Source organism: Pongo pygmaeus, chromosome 2 (genome assembly GCF_028885625.2).
Source record: "Pongo pygmaeus isolate AG05252 chromosome 2, NHGRI_mPonPyg2-v2.0_pri, whole genome shotgun sequence".
NCBI lineage: Eukaryota > Metazoa > Chordata > Mammalia > Primates > Hominidae > Pongo > Pongo pygmaeus.
The window spans coordinates 56,295,543-56,321,042 of NC_085930.1; the positions used below are offsets into that span (position 1 = coordinate 56,295,543).

Below are 25,500 nucleotides of genomic sequence, written 5' to 3' on the forward strand. Positions count from 1 at the left end.
TAGTGAGACTCCGTTTCTACAATAAAATTAAAAAGTAGCCAGGGTGGTGGTGCACCCCTGTGGTCCCACCTACTTGGGAGGTGAGGTGGAAGGATTGCTTGAGCCCAGGAATTTGACGTTAAAGTGAGCTATGATGGTGCCACTGCACTCCAGCCTGGGTGATGAGCAAGACCCTGTCTCTTAAAAGAAGAAAAAAGGAGATTTAATAAGTCTGCTCAAGATTTTAATGCAAATGTTCATAGAGTATTAGTCATAATTGAAAAGTGAAAACAACCCAAATATCCATCAACTGGTGAATGGATAAACGACAAGTGATATATATATATACCTGTACAGTGGAATACTATTCAGCAACATAAAGGTAAGAAATATTGACACATGCTACAACACAGACAAGCCTCTAAAACATCATGTTGAATGAAAGAAGCCAAAAGCAAATCATCATACATTATATGATTCCATTTATATGAAATATCCAGAAAAGGCAAATCTAGAGACAGAAAGTACAATAGTGGTTGCCAGGGGCCAGGAGTCGGAACTAATTATAAAAGGGCATAAGGTCTCCATGATGTGCTTATTTCACATTGCATCCCTATATCAAAACATCTCATGCACCCCATAAATACAGATACCTACTATGTACCCACAAAAATTTTAAAAAATAAAAAAAATTTTTAAAAAGGGCATGAGGGATCATATTGGGGTGATGGAAATGTTCTAAAGTTAGATTATGGTGATGGTTGCACAGCTTGGTACATTTACTAAAAACCATTTAATTATACACTTAACATGGCTGAATTTTGTAAATTATACTTCTGTAAAGTTATTTAATAAAAAAGTATCTGGGAGGCTGAGGTGAGAGGATAGCTTAAGGCCAGGAGTTCGAGACCAGCCTGTGCAACATAGTGAGACCCCCCCTCTCTTAAAAAAAGAAAAAAAAAGGAGTTTGCTTTAAATACGTATTATTGCCTTTTAAGAGAAAAGGGGCATTTAGGGCAAAAAGGGAGAAGGGAGATGATGAAGATTTACCAAGGATTACTAAGGGGAAGAGGGAGACAAAAGCCAGGTTTAGGATAGGTTGCCAAAAATGCCATAAAGCCATGTTTCAAAGATGCATATTCAGAACGATGGGCACAAATAGGGGAGCGGGTACCATGAAGCCCTTCCTGTTAGGGAATCTTTCTTTGCCTGGCACAGTGAGCTGTGTATTGGATACTCCACGCTGCAGACGGAAGGTTTCCACCCCCTGCTCTAAAGCGAGGGAGGAGGCGGCTGGGTGTAGGCGGCTTGTGTAATTTAGCCAAGGGAGTTTACATAGAAATTCAAGCTGGAGAAACAAATGGGTGCAAGAGAAAAACCTTTACACACAAATAGCATCATATGTTTGACTTTAAAAGGCGCAGGGAGTATCAGTACATGAAAAGCTGTCATTTTTATTACAGTCAAAGAAAAACAGATGGTGCCACATAAGAAAACCACTATTGTAGAAACCCTATTCTTCTTAGCATTTTGGAACCCACTGCTTACTGCGCTGGTTATTTCAAAGAAATTCCCTGACCAAGCTTTACAGCAAGCATTCTTTCCTCTTCTTAAAACCCCTTTCATTTGTGAAGAGATTTGGTAAAATCTAAGAGGGTAGGACTAGGCTTTGCTATTGGAAAAACTGTACGTTTGTCTTAGTCTGCTCAGGCTGCCATAACAGAATACCACAGACTGGGGGGCTTAAACAAGAGAAAAGTATTTTCTCACAGTTATGGAGGCTGGAAGTCTGAGATCAGGATGGCAGCATGATTGGTTTCTGGTGAGGGGTCTTTTCCTGACTTGCAGATGGCCACCTTCTAGATGTGCCCTCCTTCACATGGTATCTTTTTTCATAAGGGTGCTAATCCCATCATGAGGGCTCCACCTCCTCATGACCTCATCTAAACTTATTTCCCAAAGGTCCCATTGCCAAATACCATTGCATTGGGGGTTAGGGCTTCAAGGTATGAATCTTTTGTGAGAGGAGACACAATTCAGTCCATAGCAATGCTCTAGACTAGGTGTTGGCAAACTTCTTCTGTACAAGGCTAGTTAGTAAATAATTTAGGGTTTGTACCACATGTGGCTGTTGTAATATATTCATCATTGTTTTTTAAACCCTTTAAAAAATGCAAAAACTATTAGCTGGGCATGGTGGCATGTGCCTATAGTCTCAGCTACTCAGAATCACCTGAGCCCAGAAAGTTAAGGCTGCAGTGAGCTGTGATTGCACCGCTGCACTCCAGCCTGGGCAATAAGCAAGACCCTGTTTCTAAAAAACAAAACAAACCCCACCAACCAACAAAAAAAGTAAAAACTATTATAAATTGCAGGCTAGATTTGGCCTATAGGCCAACCTCTGTTATAGATTCATTTAACCCCTCCAATCTTCCCCTTCCTGTGACTTTTTTTTTTTTGAGATGGAGTCTCGCTCTGTTGCCCAGGCTGGAGTTCAGTGGCGTGATCTCAGCTCACTGCAAGCTCCGCTTCCTGGGTTCATGCCATTCTCCTGCCTCAGCCTCCCGAGTAGCTGGGACTACAGGTGCCTGCCACCATGCCTGGCTAATTTTTTTGTATTTTAATAGAGACGGGGTTTCACCGTGTTAGCCAGGATGGTCTCGATCTCCTGACCTTGTGATCCGCCCGCCTCGGCCTCCTAAAGTGCTGGGATTACAGGTGAGCCACCGTGCCTGGCCCCTGTGACTTCTTTAGCATACAAATGTTATTCTGCAACATTTCTTTGACAGATTGTGTGGGGAGGTGGGGAGAAGGGAGTCAATGTCTATCACCAATGGACACTATGGGGGAAAAAACCTTGTAAGAACATGTATAGGTAGGTTTTTCATCTTACTGTCATTTTAAAATCTCAGTAATTTCTTTGTGTGTGTGGATAATATAAAATAAAATGTATCATTTAACAATTTTAAGTGCATAATTTGTTGGAATTAAGTACATTCACCATATTGTGCAACCATTACCACTATCCATTTCCAGAAGGATTTCATCATTCCAAACAGAAACTCTGTACCCATTAAACAATCACTCCACATCTCCTCACCGCCCCCAGGTAACCACTATTCTATTTTCTATCTCTAAGAATTTGTTTATTCTAGGTGCCTCATGTAAGTGGAATAATACAGTATATGTCTTTATTTTTTTGAGATGGAGTCTCACTCTGTTGCCCAGGCAGGAGTGCAGTGGTCCAATCTCGGCTCACTGAAACCTCCACCTCCCGGGTTCAAGTGATTCTCCTGCCTCAGCCTCCCAAGTAGCTGGGATTACAGCCACCCACCAACAAGCCCAGCTAATTTTTATATTTTTAGTGGAGACAGCATTTTGTCATGTTGGCCAGGCTGCTCTTGAACTCCTGACCCTCACATGATCTGCCCGCCTTGGCCTCCCAAAGTGCTGGGATTACAGGCATGAACCACCGTGCCTGGCCTAGTATGTGTATTTCTATGTCTGGTTCATCTATGTGGTAGTATGTATTAGAATTTCCTTCCTTTTTGTGTCTGAAAAATATGTCATTGTTGGTATATACTACATTTTGTTTATCATTTGTTGATGGACATTTGGGCTGTTCCTATCTTTTTGGCTATTATGAATATGCTGCTATGAACATTGGTGTATAAGTAAGTTTAAGTACTTGCTTTCAGTTCTTTTGGGTATATTCTTAGTAATGGAGTTATTGGACCATATGGTAATTTTATGTTTAACTTTTTGAGAAACTGCCAAACTGTTGTCCGCAGTGGCTGTACCATTTTACATTACATCCCTACCAACAGTGCGCAACAAGAGTTCCAATTTCTCCACTGCTCATTTGCTGTGTTTTTTTTTTTTTTTTTTTTTTTTTTAAATAATAGCTGTCCTAATGAGTGTAAAGTGGTATCTCACGGTAGTTTTGATTTGCACGTCCGTAATGACTTGTGATGTTGAGCATCTTTTCATGTGCTTATTGGCTGTTTTATATCTTCTTTGGAAAAATATTCAAATCCTTTGCCCATTAAAATTTTTTTAGTATCTCTTTTTAATATTTATGGTGACAGCAGTAAAAATAATTATACCTAATTGTTACTGAGCTCTTACTATATGCCAAGCACTTTTTAACATATATTACCTCATTGAATCCCCATTTTACAGACAAGTACAGTGAGGTTTACAGAATTTGAACCCAAGGTATGTCTCCTAAACCTGAACAGCTCTGACTTGTCTTCTAGGGCTTGGGGTCTCACATGCATGTGCACACACACACACACATACACACACACACGTTATGTGGTAACAATTATCTTTCAAAATCAATAACTATTGGAAGGAACCCTACACAAGAAGAGCCTAGAGAACAGATAAGGTAAATGTGATGTTTACTTAGTGTCAAGAAAGCCATTAGTTCTCCAATAAATGTTGCCTACCTCTGAAAAGGGAATAGAGAATAATAGGATTTGGACTTCAGGGACTGAGTGGAAGAGGTTTACTGAGAAAGACTGAGTAAAGCATAAAAAACTACAGGTCACTAGCACCCAGAGGTATCTTTAATATGTCCATGAAATGACTTCTAGTTGTGCATCAACTGACCCAAGTTAAAACACAACATGAGAACTTGAAACAAACCCTAATGAATTACCTAAAGTTAATGTGAATCTTCTTCCCTGAGTCTTGTTTTGCTAACATCATTTCTTTTTTGTTTTGGCCCTCCTATGGTTAGGATATTTGACCCTCCAAACCTCATGTTGAAATCTGATCCCCAATGCTGGAGGTGGGACCTGGGGAGAGGGTGAGTAAGTCCTTACTGTTAGTTTCTGATCTGCTGGTGAAGAGCCCATCGTCACCCCCTAGCTCCTCTTCGCCTTGTGACCTCTGCACAGGCTGGATCCCTTCACCTTCCCCCATGAGTGGAAGCAGCATGAGGCCCTCACCGGATGCAGGTGCTGGCGCCATGCTTCTTATACAGCCTGCAGAACCATGAACCAAATAGACCTCTTTTCTTTTTAAATCATTCAGCCTCAGGTGTTCCTTAATAGCAGCACCAATGGACTAAGATGAGCCCTGTTTATTTCTGGATTTAACTTATTGTCAAGTCCCCTAAAAATCTATCTCGAAAGCTTGTTTCTCTTTTCTATCTCTGCTAAGCAGAAATTGAAATACAAAATATGATTTCAATTCAAAATGAAAAGAAACTCATAAATACAAATATTAAAAAAAGAAAACAGGAAAAAAGGAAGAATGAAATACTTCACTAGGCAAGCTTCTGGTTTTCCAGAGACCAGCCCAATCATCTCAAATATGTCTTTGGATAAGACTCACCTGAGACTCACCTCTTTCCCTTCCCCATGTGAAGGACACAGTACGGTGGCTGAAAACTCAAGGTGGTGAGGACATGGAGAGGTGAGGGAAGGTGGTGGGCTAACACAGGTATGAACCAGAGGCCTGCAGTTGAGAATGGGGGTGGTGAAGGAGAGACAGAGGTGACAGGTGGAAGAGATGGCCAGTGTGGCTGGAAAACCAGTTACATGGAGCAAACAGGCAAACTGAGCAAAAAAATCAATATATTAAGAAAAATGGACTTCTTGCTGTTGGAGGAGGTATTAACAAACATGGAAGGGAAAATGCTAGAAAGAACACTGAGGTATTAGACTGTGGTTGGAGGGATCAGTATGAACCCATGATTTATATACACACACAGCTATATAAATACTTCCAGATGTAAATGTGTGTGAGTGTATATGTGTGTATATGTATATGTACCCAAGCTTTCTCTAATGAGAGGGTCTAGAAGCAATGACATCTCAGTAGCAGTGAGCACCTCATCTACCCAGATCCTGGATCCTAAGTTACCATCCTCTACTAAAAGGAACCAGGCAGGGCTCTTTGGTAAAATGGCTGATTCCAGGGCTGGGGCTGGGGAAGTACAAGATGAATCTGGAAATCTTTTTCTGCCAGATCATAAGGAAATACTCAATGGATGATGGAAGGAAGTTAAGAGGACCAGGAGGAAGAACTCCCACTGGCCAAATCCTAGATAGTTTTAGCATCAAAATAAATAATAGACTATAACCCATTGAATTATACAGGAATTCATGAGTCCAAACAGATATAAATAAAATAAATGAATGGGAGAAAGGGAAAGCTATTTCTTATAGAATGCCAACTCCTATGTGTAAAAGAAACGACAGAAATAGACAGTTGCCATTTGATAACCATCACAGAGGTGGCTGACACAGGCAGGAGTTATTCCCACAAAATACGAATTAATAAAAAGGAGGTGAACTGGAGGTGGAGAAACCCGGCAGATACTAACAGGAGCAAGTGACAGAGGTCAACGTCACCAGGAGTGGGAAGGGTAGTCATGGCGTGCCTCCTGAGAAGAGCAGGCATGGCTTGAATTGGTTATCAGGGAACACTGAATGGACCTAGGCTGAGAACTTACAGCCTGTACTCTTTAAAACTGGCACAAGGCCATGAGGGACAGGGCAAGGCTGAGGAGATCGTCCAGACTGAAGGAGTCTGGAGAGACCTGACAAAGAAACATCACACAGATGTGGCAGGAACATCACAGCAACCGCGTGTCTCCTTCTCCCATGAATCCCAGTGCTCAGCACAAGACCTGGAACGCAAAAGATACTGATCATTTTCTCCATTCCAGAATGGAGAAAAAAGACATTGTTTGGACGTTTAGTGGAATTTGAATGGAGCATACTGGATTAGACAGTAGTGTTGTATCAAGGCTGATTTCCCAATTTGGAGAGTTCTATGCAGGTAACATAGGAGTGTCTAGAACACATACTCAAGTACTTATGGGTGATAGGATGTTACACACAGGTTGCTCTCAAAGTTCAGAAAAAATAAATGATAATGCATATAAAAACACAGAGAGGCTGAATATGGTGGCTCATGCCTGTAATCCCACCACTTTGGGAAGCTGAGGTGGGCGGATTGCTTGAGCCCAGCAGTTCAAGACCAGCCTGGGCAACATGGCGAAACCCTGCCACTAGAAAAAATACAAAAATTAGCCGAGCGTGGTGGCAAGCGCCTGTGGTCCCAGCAACTCAGGAGGCTGAGGTGGGAGAATCGCTTGAGCCCAGGAGGCAGAGGTTGCAGTGAGCCAAGATCTCGCCATTGCACTCCAGCCTGGGGCACCAGAGTGAGACTTGTCTCAAAAACACAAAAAACACAGAGAGTAGGAAACGAAACAAATGAAGTAAAATGCCAATAATTGGGGAATCTGAGTGAAGAGAATATGAGTTCTTTGTACTGCTCTGGCAACTTTTCTCTAAGTTTGAAACTACTTCAGAAAAAATTATTTTCTAAAAATCACCTAAATACTAAGCAACCACTCTGGGGATACAATGAGAAGGAAATATAACTATTATCTGGTTTTCTAAACATATTATTTTGGGTGTGAGGCCTCAGGATCTGCTGGAAGAGGTGGGTTTTATAACCATAAAGACACAACATTTATAAGAAAACATATCAACAAGGGTACACGAATGGAAGGTGACTTGAGAGGGAACAGCAGAATGAACACTGGCCCCAATCTACCTCCCCATTAGTATTGTCTTAGACTGTAAACAAGCCGAAGGCAAGGTCACAAACTTGCTTTGAAGAAGGGCTAGCTTAGTTATAAGGCAAAATCAAATTCTTAATAAATGCTTTAGATTGGGATAATAATGATGATTAAGATAATGATAGTTCCCATTAGCAGGGCTAATTATTCCTTAAGAATGATAAAAGTAATTATGCATAAATTTTCACCAGCTAACTGTGAAACTATTTTAGTATGTATAAAGAACATATTCAGTTCTGTGTGAAAAGCCAATTATATCTCTGTTAGAAACCTCAGGACACAGAATTCAAAACAGTTATACAGAAATTTGTCATTAAATTTTTGGGGAAAGATTAGGTTACATTATACCCAGTACGTAGCTAAGATTTATTGAGCACTTACTAAGCACCAGGCACTGTTCTAAGTGCTTTGTATGTGTTAACTCGCAGACCACCCCATGAAGGGAACCACGGGGCCTGGGAGACTGGCACAGCTCCCGAGGAACCGGAACAGCCTACTCCGCCCTCAACTGGGCAACTGAGGGATGACCCAGGGGTCACAGCACTGTCATCCCTCTGCCTTAGCAGTTATCCCACCATATGGTGTTTGCTGTCTGCTGGATTCTGCTTGACTCATACTAGGCTGGAAGCCCTGTGAGGGCAACAACTGCATCTCTCCTTTTCTCATGTGTCTTACTTAGTGCTTAGCACAATACCTGGGGCACAGAAGATACTGAATAAATATTTGTTGAGTGAACAGGAATGAAGAAATAATAGATGGCGGCAACCCAACTGCAGTCTCAGCAAATGTGCTGTGACTCAGCTGGAACAGCCTTGGGTGGGAGGGCAGCTCCTAAGGGGCTGCAGTGCTGGTGCCAGTTGGTCCGTCAGCTGAGGGCTTGGGCTCGAGAACAGGACAGTTCTGACGACAATCTCGGTCCTTTCTCTAACTTGATTAAGCTTTTTTGAACAAAAATATAAGTCATTTGGTTATTTATCTAAAACGAATTTCATCCTTGATACTGAAATGTAATAGTAATAGATACACACATGGTGGTTTAAAAAAAAAAGATATTTGGATGAGTATGTTGGGGTTTTTTTTTTTTTTTGAGACGGAGTCTTGCTCTGTCACCCAGGCTGCAGTGCAGTGGCACAGTGTCAGCTCACTGCAATCTCCGCCTCTCCAGTTCAAGTGATTATCTTGCCTCAGTCTCTGGAGTAGCTGGGGACTACAGGTATGCACCACCATGCCCGGCTAAATTTTTATATTTTTTTGGTGGAGACGGGGTTTCACCATGTTGCCCAGGCTAGTCTCAAACTCCTGATCTTAAGTGATCTGCCCTCCTTGGCTTCCCAGAGTGCTGGGATTACAGGCATGAGCCACCGCGCCTGGCCTAGTATTAGTCTTTTCACACAACAATTTTATGTATAAAGTGTCCTTTGTAATTTATTAAAAATCCATGATAAAGTGCCTGCTAAACAAAATACTATTCCTATTTTATGAAAAATGTGAGTTATAAAAATATTAATATTTCTTCCCCTTTAAAGGAGAGAATAATGTGCAACATAGTTTTTTTTTTTTTTTTGAGATGGAGTCTCGCTCTGTCACCCAGGCTGGAGTGCAGTGGCGCGATCTTCTGCTCACTGCAAGCTCCGCCTCCCGGGTTCACGCCATTCTCCTGCCTCAGCCTCCCGAGTAGCTCGGATTACAGGTGCCCGCCGCCATGCCCGGCTAATTTTTTGTATTTTTAGTAGAGATGGGGTTTCACCGTGTTAGCCAGGATGGTCTCGATCTTCTGACCTTGTGATCCACCCACCTCGGCCTCCCAAAGTGCTGGGATTACAGGCGTGAGCCACCATACCCGGCCAGATTTTTAAAAAAATCCTACAGTGACAAAGGAAACTGGTTAAAAAGTTCTTACCATTACAACACCAATCACTTAGAACTATTTTTTTGATGTGAATAATGGCCTAGTTAAATGTTCTGGCCTATCAAAACAACTCTTGGTCACGAAGTAAACTTTTCTGAACATGCAATGAAAAGATATATAAGCATGCAATCAACAAGCGATACATGATCGAGTCTGCATTTATGACAGGCCAGACATGCAGAATGCTAAAATGTTCCCATTAGTCCAACTTTAATGGTTCCTATGTGTTCAGCCTGTTTTCTGGAAAACATGAAGAAAGGATGGTCGGTACCTCAACTAGCCTAGCTTCACCACCACTGGCCTCTACTCCAATTGAGTGCAACTCTGGAATCAAACAGATCTCCAGACTTCCTGGCTGCATGTCCTGAAGCAAGTGACTTATCCTCTCTGATCCTCAGCTTCCTCATTTGTAAACTGGAGAGGTCAGAAAAACATATTAAGTGCTTAGCAAAGCCCTTGCCATTTTAGCAGTTACCATTATTATTCCATGAAGGGAAAAATTCAATTTACTGAGATCCTACTATCTATGCTAGTCACTGCTGAGACTCCATACAACCTGATGGCTGTCTCTTAGGCTTAATTACAAAGAAATGCTTTTTGTTGTTCTTGTTTTGCTTTTTGTTGCCTAAGTATTGTTTAAAAGATGCCATCTCTCCCTCTACTTGAAGGTTAACATACATCTACCAACTCTGAGATGTCTAAGGATCTCACCAGCTGCTAGTCTTTCCCAATATTCCTCCTTAGTCCTGTTTGATTTGCTCACCTCCAAAAAGCGTGTTACTAACTGAAAAGCTTTCATGCAACTATTACCTTCAACTCAATTCAAACACAGACACTGCATCAGAATGGAGTCATATTTAATCCCAACCTTCATCACATATATCTAATCCGGTCTAAATATTCTACGAAGTGATAGTCCTTTAACTCCAGCAATGATAGCCCAGAGAACAATATTCTCAGCAATTGGTGACTGTGGCCCCAAGGAAAGAGCTGGGGCCTACTCATCCCACAGTCCGCCCCCAAATCTCCAAATGCAGTATCCCAATGTGCCCACCCAACACTCCAGAGGGGAGAAGATTTACCACTGACAGAAAGGTAAGTGAAATGTCAAAAGAACACGAAACTGGCAATGTATTTTGTGAAATGTCATGGTTCTTTCTGTTCTATGACAGTGTAATAATTGCAAAAATTTCAAAAGGTGGGGAAAAAAAGCTATGAACACCATCTCTTGGAGCAGAAATATCAAAATGGTGACCTACGGTCCCTGACCACAGATGTTCTGTTTGGGCTTGTACAGTGCTTTAAAAATATTTGAACCAGTTTTTAAAAATTAGGGGATTTCTCATTTTAAAAATCGACATTTCTGCCTTTTCTCAAAAAAATTAGATTTTGCACTACTGAATCTGCCTGGCAGTCTCTAGCAGAGGTGCACACTGACTGCTTGTGTGAGATGACATGCACCCTCCAGTCACCATGCTTTTCTTCCACATTCTTTTAAAATCCTGTGGGACAGACCTCTGCCGCCAGTAGATAGCCTCTGCTACAGATTGTAAAGTGCTACACAAATGTCTTGCAACATATTTGAAAACTCTAAAGTTTTAAAAACTTTAGTTATTTAAAAGTGTTATTTAAAAGTCTGATTAGTTTTTACACTTGAGGCTCTGAACATACTTTTCTTTAAGGCAATGACCTTGGCAAAAGATTCTTTAAACCTGACCTAACAAGTCAGCACCAATGCAGAAGGCAAAAGAGATTCACAATTTTCACATTTTGGGTTATTCTGGCAATAAGCCAGAGCAAAGGCCGGGCGTGGTGGCTGATGCCTGTAATCCCAGCAACTTTGGGAGGCCGAGGCAGGCAGATCACAAGGTCAGGAGTTCAAGACCAGCCTGGCCAATATGGTGAAACCCCATCTCTACTAAAAAATACAAAAATTACCCGGTGTTGTGGTGCGTGCCTGTAAGTCCCAGCTACTAGGGAGGCTGAGGCAGGAGAATCGCTTGAACCAGGGAGGTGGAGGTTGCAGTGAGCTGAGATCACGTCACTGCACTCCAGCCTGGATGACAGAGTGAGACGCCAACTAAAAAAAAAAAAAAAAAGCCAGAGCAAGAGGAAGTGAGAGGGAGAAGGTGCCAAAACTTGTTCTGCTAAAAAACAAACATTTAAGGTCTGAAGAAAACAAAAGCTAAAACTCTTTAATGTGGCAAGCCTAATAATTAATTTTTCTGAAGAAAACAAAAGTTAAAAATCTTTAGTGTAACAAGCCTAATAATTAGTTTTTCTTCCCCTCTAAAATGCAAAGCATCCCCTTAGCATGCATACACACAAATCCACACATGTACACCAAGGCACATCTTACAAATTCCAGAAGTACACCAGGGTTTTACTCCAGACTTGAAAGAGTCCTCTCTCTGGAAAATGCAGACAGCTTAGTCACATGCTTTATTTTTTCTGTGATGCATCTCAGTTTGCGGTGAGAGTGTTTGACTACAGGGCTTCTTGATATGGGTAAGTTTAAAAAGGTTACTCAACTCTCTTCCCTGAAGAAATGGAAATACACTGTATGGATATTTCACAGGAGTGATGGGGGATAACTTTTTCAGGTTCCTCTATGGTCTTTAAGATTCCCAAAGAGATCAGTTACCTGACTGAATTCACTGTGCAGGACAACTATCAAGGGTTATAGGTACTGGTATTCTTGTCATATTTATGTATTTTTAATTAAACTCTCTGATATCCCCTATTAGTATTTCAAAATAGATTTATTTTGAAAAGCTACACTACATAAAGGACTGACATTTTGGCAAAGAAGCAGGTAATGAGAGAGTTCCTCCTCCCGTAAGTTTTCAAATGAATATTAATCAATGCTTTAAAAATGCCACCTATTGTACCGTGGAGCACATCTGCTTAAAAGTAGTTTACAGGTAATAGTTTCTAACTTTTCTTGGCTTTGCTGACACAGTTTAACATGCTCACGATGCATGCCAATCACCTCACTTTTACAGTGAGAAATGAGAATCTTCAAACTCAGTGGGATAATAACGCTGACTGTACACCTATGGCATATTTTAACTCAAATAGGAGAGAAAAGGCATATGAAATGGTTTCCAACAAAGGCAAACTTATCAGGTGAATCCATTGCAGAGGCCAAGCTGCAGCCCTCTGAGAGGTGAGGCCTGTATGGCCTCCTGACTCACCATCTAACCAACTGCTACCTCTGCAGTGCATGAGGAGAACACCGTCAACATAATTTCCCACACCTGCGATTAGGATTTTTATGACAATTTAATCTAGAGTACTAAAAAAAACCCTTAATTTAAGGAATACAACATACCAAACATACCTTATAAATTTTCTTTTGTTCCTTTAAAAGAAAAATTATACAGTCATTCACATACACATAAGATAAAATATATGAAAACCGAATTGCCTAAAATCAAGAGAATGGTAAATAATGTCATACTGAATAGCCAGAGCTACACTGTCTAATAGTGCAACTTCTAGTCACATGTGGCTATTTAAAATACAATTAAACTGAAATTCAATTCCTCAGTCACATTAACCATATTTCAAGTGTTCACATATGGCTAAGAGCTACTGTATTGAAGAATGCAGATACACAGAACATTTCCAGCAATGCAGAAAGTTCTATCGGACAGTGCTGGGGTAGAGGAAATACCCACAGCAAACATGTTGGTAACCAACATCTTTCCATCACTGTATGGTACTAAAAAGTTACTTTTTTGTCTTGGAATAAACAGTCTAAATAAGCACCTTAATTCATTTCACTTTGAAGCCACGGATTAAAGCTGGTTTGAATGTCAGGATTCACTTACTGGTGACTCCCCACTGATAATACAACTTGACAACATAGTTTAAACATAAAGCCTTGTTTCCCCGTGCTATTCATTAATTTAAGCTGATCACATATAACTAAAGCTAAAACCACACAGGCTCCTAGCCTGGAAATCTCGTGTGCTTATTTGGAGAACTACTATTTTAAGCCCAAGGTAATGATTTTTTTCTTCCTTCACTCTCATTCCTTTGCTATGACAGTTTCCTAAAGTGAAAAGTCAAGCATCTTTGTTAATCCCAGAACTGCAAGTAACCAGATTTAGCTCTAAACAGGCTTCCCACTATTGGAAAGTAGCATCAATACATATGTTAAGATACCACCCAACAGTATAGACACATCTTATGCTTGAAGAGAATGTGTTCCAACAAGCTTGTCAAAAATTTCACCATCAAAAATAGGAGTAATGTAGGAGACCCCATGGATACATCCAGAAGATAAATTAAATGAGAGGGGGTTAGTATCGTATTTTACAAGGCTAACCAAAATGCTAAATGCACTGAAAAACCTATAATCTGGAAGTCCTGGGGCAGAGGGAGAGGAAGAAGTTGATCAGTGCTCAAGCCTGAAGGGACTGGCGTCTGCCAGGACAGTCTGGAATGGGGTAGGCTAGGGCAGGGACAGCTCTGAGTCCTAGGGGAACCTCAGGACAGTGGGACATTTTTCTCTGGGGCTACTAGGTCAGGACCTGGCCCTTCCTCTCCTGAATGAGATTTCCCCAAATTAAGATAACTGTGCAGACTTCTGGTATAAACGTCCCTTCTTGCGTTAGAATTGACAACTAGGAATGGTGTATAGCAGATTTTAGCCCTTGAGGTGAGAGAGCCAAAAAAAAAAAAAAAAAAGGCCCTGAGAAGCTTCCCACGTCTAGGTGTTTTCAGGAGCAGAGTCACCACGGAGAGGAGGGTGCAGGGTGCAGTGGAGGTGAGCCCAGAGCAGAAAAAGATTAACATTAAAGACAAGTGAAACCAATTTCCTGACTTTGCTGAGCTTGGAACCTATCCAACTATTACTTGACAAAGAGGTCCTGTATAAAGTACTGTATAAAGTGGTGGTAACATTGGATTCTGTGGTTTAAGAAGACGCTTGCTTGCTTTCTCTTTCTTTCTTTTACATGTAACTAACTAAATTATCATCAGGGGATATTATATTTTAAACAACAACTGAGTTCTGGTGGAATTTTTCAAGGGCTATAAAGGAACTAAGACAACAGGAGAAAGATGCAACATGGGATGACAGAAGTGAGCCCCCTCTTGGCCGGTGTGGTGGCTCATGCCTGTAACTCCAGCACTCTGGGAGGCCGAGGCAGGAGGATTGTGTGAGGCCAGGAATTGGAAATGAGCCTGGGCAATGGTTCCAGACCGTGCCTCTACAAAAATAAATAAATAAATAAATAAAAAATTAGCTGAGTGTGGTGGTGTGCACCTGTAGTCCCAGCTACTCAGGAGGCCAAGGCTGGAGAATAGCTTGATCCCAAGAGTTTGAGACTGCAGTGAGATGACTGTGTCACTGCACTCCAGCCTGGGTGATGACAGGATGACAGAGCGGGACCCTGTCTCCAAACAAAAAAAAAAAAAAAAGAGAGAGAGAGAGAAGTGAATCTACACTGAACCTAAAAGATCTAAATATTTTTTCAATATTTTGAAATAAAATCTTCATACACAGTACAAGGAAAATGTTGGAAAGGGACAGGCAGAAAAACACTGAGAGAAAAATAGACATTCTGATTTTGCCAAAACCATCTATGCTAAATATAGGTAATGGCAAAAGGATCCAGCTAGCTATGAGATAACTAACACAATCTTTAAGTGGAAATGCCACTAAGTGCTGCTGCATTTGTCTAGGAGCTGCCTCAAGTTTGACAGTGTCTGATTAACAATCAAATAAGGAGAGTTTTTTTTTTTTTTTTTTTTTTTTTTACCTTTAAGAGAGGTGCTATTTTAAAATGAAGGTGATGTAAATCCACCTACAAGAATATTTAAAATAGAAAGTAACCAAATAGATGGAGTAGGGTGGAGGATTTTAGACATTCAGCTTTTAGGGGGGACAAAGGATACTGAATATAACTCAATGGCCTTTGCTAACTGAGCTGCAGTGTCACTGTGGAAAGGGCACTGGGGCTAGACAACAGGATGGCACAGCTTTGGTCCAAGCACAGGGCCCAAGGAAGAAATGACGTGCCCCTGATACAGCATCTCATCTCCTCATCGAATGATGGGGGTAAGAAGCTGCCTTTCTGCCTCACCATGACACCATGTTCACAGATGGCGCATGCTGGGAAGTCCACAACACAGCCATCAGGGATAACACAGAAGGCGTGCGGCCACAGGAGACACGCCAACCAGGGAAGTGGCCTCAGAGGCAGGAAGAACACGAGCACACTGTGACCCAGCTCGAGGACCCAGCAGGGAGGAAAAACCCCAACAACGAAAACAGGTCTGGAAGCAGGGGCATTAGGACATTATATATCTGGTGTTTTGGCTTCTACAAGAGTTGAACAGAAGAGGGAAAGAGGAAGAAAGGAAAACCGTGTTCTCTCCCTGAAGGAAGTGGCACTCCTCTGCACATAAGCCGCTGGCTGCTTTGTAAGGGTTTCAGAAGCTGCTCAGTGAAAACCTGCATGCTGGAGACCTTGAGTTCTCTCTCGATAACTGGCACCTTTTTCTCATATATCCTTCTCACTTCATCTTCACAAAAACGGCAGTATAGCAGACAGGTCAGATATTAGTAGTATTATTTTACAGATGAGAAAAATAAGACTCGGCAAGTTGAAGTGCTTCATCCTAAGTCACAAGGTAAATGTTAAAGCCCAAACTCGTCAACCCTTCACCTAAATTTTGGGTGCTAAACCTCCACGTTCTACAATACTGAGTTCTAATTACCTAGAAAAGAATAAAACTGTCCAGGTGAGGTGACACTTTTGAGGAATCCCAGGAAGAGGTGTCGGCACTGTGTTACCTCAGGTGGGAATGGCCTCTGAACCGATCTCCCTGACGGCTGGCCCACAGCATGAAGCACGTGCCCGCTACAGACCCTTCACAGCAGCTCCACCCCAGTGTGAGGCAGCTGGATTCCTTGGGCCTCTCTCTTAAAAACAAACCAAAGCCAGTCTTGCTTCTTCAGTGCAATGATTTCAGATCTTCCTCTGCCTTAAGGCAGGCTCCTCAAGCTTCCTCTTACCTAGTCATCAGTAAAGACGCTGGATTTTGGACACAGCACCAGAAATTCCACAGTATCTTTACTTAGCAGTTTAAGGGAACTCTAAGGTTTTCATTCTTCAAGAATGAAACAGTGGCTCTTGGAGTTAGAAAAGAGATGCTGAGATTGGGTTAGGCTTCAAGTAAACTAAGTAGAAAAGTAAATTAAATCAAGGGAAGGTCACAAAAATTACAGCATAACACATAGGTATCTTAGATCATTTCTCAAACCTTGGAATTCTTAAAATTATTTGAGAAGCCTAATAAAGATTCAGATTCCCTGGTCTTACTCCCAGACATTCTGTATCCAGTGTAAGGTGGGTCCTGGAATATGCGTTTTTAATAAGGCCTCTGAGTGATTCTCGTCCATACATCCTAGTTTGAGAAAGAGTCTTAGAACTTTTAAGGAGAAAGGCTAATTGGAAGGAGTCATCTCAGAGCACTTGAGCAGTAAAAAAACAGAGAAGCAATGTGTTGCAGATAAGCACCTAGGGCCCACAATTGATGTGTACATCTGATGTACAGATGATTTAGCAGGAGAATCATATCCTAATGTGAATATGGCATGGTGGAACTGTTGAGGAGGAAAAGCACCTATGGATCTTACACAGGCATTTCCACTCCATAGGGGAGTGACAGAAGTCAGCACAACAAAAGTTAAAAACATGTTTACGTCAGGTTTTCTTGTTTTTTGTTTTGTAGAGATGAGGTCTCACTATGTTGCCCCAGCTGGTGTTGAACTCCTGCCTCAGCCTCCCAAAGTGCTGATATCACAGGTGTGAGCCACTGTGCCCGGCCGTCATCATGTTTTTCAAGGGTGATAAGGTGGCAGCTCTGATGCAGCAGAAACACCCTGGATTTAGAATCCAATCCTGACTCTGCCATTTATTGGGTGTGCAATAGTCATTTTGCTGCTGTAGCTTCCAAACTCTAAATGGAGACTACAAGCTACCTATCCCCATGGTTGTTAACAGAGAATGATCATAACGTACTTTAATAAAGCCCTCTGTAAACTATAACATATCAAACAAAAACCAATGCTATTATAAAAAATATAAAGGAGGTTACTTTCTTAAACACTAATTACAAGATTTTTGCAAGCATCCTGCTGAAAAGTTGGTGAGAATGGTAAGTTAAGTGTCACAAAGCCCAGCAGTAAGCCAGAAAGGGGCGAGACACAGCTGACTTGTTTTGCCAGAGCTTTTGTTTGTTCACTTATATGGTCTCTTGGAAAGGAAAAAGGTGGATGGGGTATTTGCTATGTTAGGTCAAGGAAAAGCATTTGAGCATATGGATCACAATTCTTTTTTTCTTTTCTTGCCTCTGTGTATTGATTCAAATTTTTTCATTAATATCCTGCTGATCAAGGTGTCACACTAGCTGATGGGTAGATCCTTATACATAAGAGAAAACCATCTGATCACTTTTTAGTTTCACAATGTACATGATGACATTTATGTGACTAGCATTCCATGGGGTAGAGAATTAAAACGACAAGCAATGATGCATGTCCCATAGGGCTTCTTAAAAGGAAATATACCTCACGTGAAAAAAGTAGAGTCTAGTCTGAAAAGCTTATATAGGCTACACCCTAGCACATCATGTACAGGTACAGAAAAACAAGGGAGATGAGCAAAGGAAACATGCAGGGCAGAGGGGGTGGAGCAGGATTCCAAATTCACATGCAATGTGATTAAAATGAAGAATTCTTGTCCACTTTAGAGGGGAATATGATATAAAAAGAAACTGAGAAATGATAGTAGTGTGAAAAGAATTTGAACATTACTACAAGAAAGTGAGATATATGTGATTAAGCAGTTATTTCTAAGGTCAATTTCCTTATGCATTAATTATACGGTTCCCACCATTAAAGTAAGCAGAGTTGAATATTAAGGAAAATAAAGATATTTTTAAGATGCTTCAGGAAATCGAAGAACAGAAGTCATATGTGATGTTGTACAGAACAAATTGAATTATAGCTAATATGAAACTCCAAGGCAGAAAAATAGCATTTGGCCAAGAGAAGGGCCCAGGGAACAGTTGACAGAGAGCAAGCACTGGCCTCTGGGGGGCCACAGCAACAGGCTTTTCAAGGTGACATATAGCAAGTACTGGCCTCTGAGGGGCCACAGCAACAGGCTTTTCAAGGTGACATACAGCAAGTACTGGCCTCTGAGGGGCCACAGCAACAGGCTTCTCAAGTTAGCTGTCGAAGACATAGGGCAGGGATGAAGGCACCTACTGCTCTAAACAAAACCATGAATGAGGAGTTCTGTGCAAAGAAAAAGAGAATGAGGAGAAAAGAACCATGATCCTAGGACAGCAGAAACGCTCAAGTCCAATTACAAGTGAAAAGAGTAAGTCAATTCATCAACAGTGCATATGTAAAAACAAGAGGATCCAAAAGGCGATGAGAAGACAATAAAATATACTGAAGAATGTACTACATTCTTCAGAAAATGATATGCCTTTTCTTTTTCTTTTCCTTTTTTTTTTTTTTAGCAGGTAAAGAAAACGATATGTTAATGTTAGCAGAAATTGAGTCACTCTGGTTGTAGAGAAACAATTTTGAATATGGAAATGTAATGAGTATATTACAAATTACTGTAAAGCTCAAATGTGATAATGTATGTGAAACCGTCTGTTATATGTTAAGTCCTTTGCATCTGGCAGGCAGCATGGTTATGGAGGATGACACCAAGTCCATGTACCTATAATCCACAGAGACATTTAATAGCTTTGCAAGCCAACCAGTTTCAATGATCTACACAGGAAATCCTGGCAAATGTTGCTAACAGCAACTTGACTAATAGAATTGCTTGATTTGAGTTGTAAAGCATTTTTGACGTACCTGTCTACCTGCTTTGGCAGATGTGCTCATAAGCCGAGGAGTGGTCACTAAGTGGAAGGGAGGAAGCAGAGCCCATGAAGAATCTATCAACTGGTGGATTAGCACCTGGACAATTAATATTTGACTATATTGGCAAAGTGATTGGATATTTCATAGTGAACAATGCTTTGACTTCATGTACCTAGCACTTAATTACTGAAACTACATTAATTATCTATTTAAGAATGTAAATGAGTTACTACTAGGAAGAAGTTTTAGGTCACTGGAGACTATTGGAAGATAAAATTATGAGTTGTTGGTTAAAATGAAAAGGAAATGGTATCTACACAAAAGTATGAGAGGAAGAAATATCACAGTCCTTGCTTATCTGGAGTTTCACTTTCTGTAGCTTCTGTTACACCTGGTCAACCACAGTCCAAAAATATTATATGGAAAATTCCTGAAAGAAACAATTCCTAATTCTTAAGTTGTACACTGTTCTCAGCAGCATGATGAAATCTCATGCTGTCCCACTCTATCCCACCTAGGACACGAATCTTCCCTTTGTCCAGTGTATCCACACTGTATATGCTACTGGCCCATTAATCACTTAGTAGCTAACTTGGTTATCAGTGCTTGTGTTCAAGTAACCCTTATTTTATTTAAAAACAGCCCCAAAATGCAAGAGTAGTGATGCTGGCAATTCAGATATGCCAAAGAGGAGCCATAAAGAACTTCCTTGAAGCGAGACAGTAAAAGTTCTCAGCTTAATAACGAAACAAAACAAACTGTATGCTAAAGTTGCTAAGTCCCACGGTAGGAACAAATCTTCTATTTGTGAAATTGTGAAGAAGGAAAAAGAAATTTGTGCCAGTTTTGCTGGTGAACCTCAAACTGCAAAAGTTGCGGCCACAGGGCATGATAAATGCTTAGTAAATATGTAAAAGGCATTACATTTGCGGGTAGAAGGCATAAACAGAAACGTGTTTCGGTCAGCAGCAATCGGGTTGTGTGCTATCCATGGTTTCTGGTATCCAGTGGGGGTTTTGGAATGTATTCCCCTTGGATAAGGGGGAACTACTGTATAGGTTTAAAATGATGACTTGGGCCAGGTGTGGTGGCTCATGCCTGAAATCCTAGAATTTTGGGAGACTGAGGCAGGCAGATCGCTTGAGCTCAGGAGTTCGAGTGGCCTGGGCAACATGATACGAACAAGATATCAGAAAAATATAACTGAGTTGCAGACCACATCCACACCATCTGAACCTCCATGAGAACTCAGATTACAGGACTTTACCATTTAATCAGTCTTCTCTTTAACAACACTGCATATCTGGGATATGTTTCCCACTATTAACCCAGTTCCTACAGTGAATGTGAGCTTTATCTCAGCTATACTGACATGACCTGGAACTCTGACCTGGAACTCTTTAGCCATAACAAACATGTGAATCAGAAAAGCTGACTAGTGTTTGTTAGTGTTGACATTATTTTAGTCTATATAAACACTTACCTCTTTGACGCTGTGTGTTACTGCCCATATTAGAAAAACTCTTGACATCACCTGGAAAGAAGTCAGGACAACAGAAGATGGAACAATTCCTGAAAGAAATTTTAGGATGGATAAATAAATGTACTGTACTAAGTTTCAATATATGATATATTTTCTAAAACATTCCAACTTAAATGTTTAGAACCAAAACGATCTTGAGCAACTGAAAGGTGTCTATATTGCTATAGAAAGTTTTCAATGTAGTCCGCATTAAAACAAAGCTTTCTCCCTAAAAACAATAATATTTTTAATGGTATTACAAAACCATGGGATCCAGGTACCTTTCTTAAACCTCTCAAAACCACTGACCAAGTACAATATTTTTTACACTTACTGTATAGATGGAGAAAGCAAAACCACTACCTAAACTTTAAAATAAGACTCATTTTACAATATGGGTTTCAAAACAAATAGGAAACAAAGGATGAGAAATCAATCCTATTCGTGTCTAATGAGTGCTGGAAGCTCATGGACATCAGACTTGATACACTATCTAATGGTTAAGTTAGGTATCTTTTATTATCTACTTGAATATTTTGCCAACAAGCATAACAACATAAAAGACTATCTTTAAAACTGTTTTTTTTTTTTTTTTTTTTTTTTTAATCACCTTGTTCATTACAAGCCCTGGCACAATTATCCTCCCAATGTCCTCGAGTTATAACACTGGAATCATCTTTGATTATTTATTTATTTTTTGAGACAGAGTCTTACTCTGTCACCCAGCCTGGAGTGCAGTGGTGCAATCTCAGCTCACTGCAACCTCCACCTCCCAGGTTCAAGTGATTCTTGGGACTCAGCCTCCCAAGTAGCTGGGACTACAGGCATGTGCCACCATCGCTGGCTAAGTTTTTGTATTTTTGGTTAGAGATAGGGCTTCACCATATTGGCCGGGCTGGTCTTGAACTCCTGACCTCAGCTGATCCGCCTGCCTCGGCTTCCCAAAGCGCTGGGATTACAGGCATGAGCCACCACACCTGGCAGTGAGTTATATCTTAACAAAGCTGTTACTAAAAAAATAAATGGCCAGGAACAGTGGCTCACGCCTGTAATCCCAACACTCTGGGAGGCTGAAGCAGGAGAATTGCTTGAGTCCAGGAGTTCTAGACCATTCTGCGCAACATAGTGATACCTTGTCTCTACTAAAAATAAAAAACATATTAGCTCGCCATGGTAGCGTACGCCTCTAGTACCAGTTCTAGGGAGGCTGAGGCAAGAGGATTGCTTGAGTTTGGGAGGTTGAGGCTGCAGTGAGCTGTGATCATGCCACTGCACTCCAGCCTGGGTGACAGAGTGAGGTCCTGTCTCAGAATAAATAAATGAGTAGAAGTAAATAAATACATAAATAAATGTATAAATGAATTACAAAACCTGGTTATATAATTGTGTAATACAGCTAAAAAAGCTAATTAGTAAGTCAAACATTTAGTGAATATATTTAGCCACATCACACTTAGATGGGACAATATGCAGTTGTGGATTTCCTCTAGAAACCAATTTAAAAAAAAAAAAAAACATATTGAAGATGGAAAGCTCATATACTGCAAAACAAGGCTTATGTTTTAAGCCATTCTTGTAAAATAATGTTTAATATTTAGGAAAATGGCAGAATTGTACTCTTCCATATTTCTATTATAATAGACCTATTTTGAAAATCATATTTTGCTTATTAACATGTTAAGTTTCATTTTGCTGGGAGAGGTGGATTAATGAGGTTGAAGCAATAACTACCTAGGCACCTGTAAGGAAAGCACCCATATAGAGGAAGCCTTTGATTTCTTTGATTTCAAACAAACAAACAAAAAGAAAAGAACTGAGAATTAAAGGATTTCTTTTTTTAAAAAAAAAGACCAGATTTCACTCTGTCACCCAGGCTTGAGTACATGACGCCATCATATCTCTCACTGCAGCCTCAAACTCCTGGGCTCAGGCCATCCTCTTGCCTCAGCGTCCCAAGTAGCTGGGACCACATGGTGTGCCACCATGCCCAGGTAATTTTTTTTTTTTTGGGATGGAGTCTCGCTCTGTCGCCAGGCTAGAGTGCTGTGGGGTGATCTCGGCTCACTGCAACCTCCAACTCCCTGGTTCAAGGGGTTCTCCCACCTCCGCCTCCCGAGTAGCTGGGATTATAGGCATGTGCCACCATGCCCGGCTAATTTTTATATTTTTAGTAGAGATGGGGTTTCACTATGTTGGCCAGGATGGTCTCGATCTCCTGACCTTGTGATCTGCCCACCTCGGCCTCCCAAAGTGCTGGGATTACAGGCGTGAGCCACTGCACCTGGCCTGCCCAGGTAATTTTTTAAAGTTTTTGTAGAGACAAGGTCTTGCTATGTTGCGCAGGCTGGTTTCGAACTCCTAGGCTCACACAATTCTCCTGCCTTGGCCTCCCAAAGTGCTGCGACTACAGGCGTGAGCTCCCATGCCCAGCTAAAGTAACTGTTTTTTTTTTTTGTTTTTTTTTTTTAGATGGAGTTTCGCTCTTGTCGCCCAGGCTGGAGTGCAATGGCACAATTTCGGCTCACTGCAACCCCTGCCTCCTGGGTTCAAGTGATTCTCCTACCTCAGCCTCCCGAGTAGCTGGGATTATAGGCACGCGCTACCATGCCCAGATCATTTTTGTGTTTTTAGTAGAGACGGGGTTTCACCATGTTGGTCAGGATGGTCTTGATCTCTTAACCTCATGATCCGCCCGCCTCAGCCTCCCAAAGTGCTGGGATTACAGGCGCTAAGAGTAACTTTAAACAAATGGAACTAGAAGGTCTAGGGGCAAAAACTGCAATTCAGCTGAACACAGGTTTATTAATTATTCTCTCTCCACTATAAATCACCCTTCTCTAGGGAATATCAATTTGTATTTGTCTCCCTTTCAAAAATGCCATACATAAATTAACAGTGTTTTTCTTTTCTTTTTTTTTTTTTTTTTTTGAGACAGTCTTGTTCTATCGCCCAGGCTGGAGTGCAGTGGCACGATCTTGGCTCACTGCAACCTCCGCCTCCCAGGTTCAAGTTATTCTTGTGCCTCAGCCTCCTGAGTAGCTGGGATTACAGGCATGCACCACCACGCCTGGCTAATTTTTGTATTTTGTTAGAGGCGGAGTTTCAGGTCATCTGAAACTGACCTCAGGTCATCCACCCGCCGCCTCGGCCTCCCAAAGTACTGAGATTACAGGTGTGAGTGAGCCATCACACCTGGTCAACAGTGTTTTTCTTAAAAATGCTTTAGTATCCACACATACACACAATGATTTATTTAGTGTATTTCTCACCAGTCTTTTCCTCTAAGCATATTTTAAGTCAGTTTAACTTCTACTGTTTATATTGTCTTTGCTTTTCTCATTTAACATTTTAAGAATTTTCCTTCTCTTCTTCAAAAGATTTTAGCTTAAATTATGATATTCCTTTGAGTTAATATATTTGTTTATTCTCCTTCTGTGGGACATTTAAATTGCCTCAAATTTCCTGATACTATAAATGAAGTAATGAAGCATTACAAATAACACTCAAAATTTGAGGCTTAGACCTTTTTTTAAAAAAAGGATTATTTCCTTGGGACATTTTCCCAGAAGTAGAAGTACTAGGTCAAATGGCATGAATGTTTTTAAGGCTCTTGAAATGTATTGCCAAATTGCTTTCTAAGAAGTTTATTATCAATTTATACTCCCATCAGCAATATACAAAAGTGTCTGTCTTAGCACACCTTTGACAGTAAATTTAAATCTTAATAAGTAGTGAACAAAAAGCTGATCAATACTTTCTAATTGATGTAGATGTCAAGATGTTTCTGGCCTTGCCTGCAGGTGCTCCTACCGTCTCTATCCAGTGAACTCACCTACTTAGACACCTTAATTTTCTCCAAATCATGTCATTCAGACCAACTGTCACTTAGTTTCTCTGTAGCATAGACAACTACTTCAACCAGTCACCCAGCAAACAGCAGTTCAGGCCCTCACCTGACAGCACAATCTCAAAATGCCTGCTCTACTGGACCAGTCAAAAGGCCAAGAGCTCTATCCCTGAATTTAAGCTAAAGAACAGAAGGCCACATAGGTGGACATTATCTTAGCTCTGAACAGAACTGGCATCATCAAGTTGGGCTTATCATTATTATCAGGTGAATTTCATAAGAAACTGTCAAAAAAGGCCAGGTGCAGTGGCTCACCCTTGTAATCCCAGCACTTTGGGAGGCTGAGGTGGGCAGATCACCTGAGGTCCGGAGTTCGAGACCAACCTGGCCCCTGGTCAACATGGTGAAACCCCGTCTCTACTAAAAATACAAAAATTAGCCGGGCATGGTGGCAGGCACCTGTAATCCCAGCTACTTGGGAGGCTGAGGCAGATCTCTTGAATCCAGGAGGCGGAGTTTGCAGTGAGCCGAAAACGCGCCACTGCACTCCAGCCAGGGTGATAGAGTGAGACTCCGTCTCAAAAAAAAAAAAAAAAAAAACTGTCAAAAAGTATTAATATTACCTTATTTGCCGTAGGAACAGTGTACAGTATAATGTCCACCCTATCACTCAAAGCCTCTCATACAGGTAGGACATGTTTTAGAGCTCAATGTTAAGAATTGAACA

At 41.0% G+C, this 25,500-nt stretch overlaps 1 protein-coding gene across 3 annotated transcripts in view; it reads right to left on the bottom strand.

Moving 5' to 3' along the window:
* HACD2 (3-hydroxyacyl-CoA dehydratase 2) overlaps nucleotides 1-25,500 on the bottom strand; it is a 90,418-nt gene that overhangs the window by 15,544 nt on the left and 49,374 nt on the right. For all 3 annotated transcript variants that reach the window (XM_054480925.2, XM_054480927.2, XM_054480926.2), the window contains one exon: nucleotides 20,888-20,976. In XM_054480925.2, coding sequence (XP_054336900.1) covers nucleotides 20,888-20,976 — 89 coding nt within the window. The remainder of the gene's footprint in view (nucleotides 1-20,887; nucleotides 20,977-25,500) is intronic.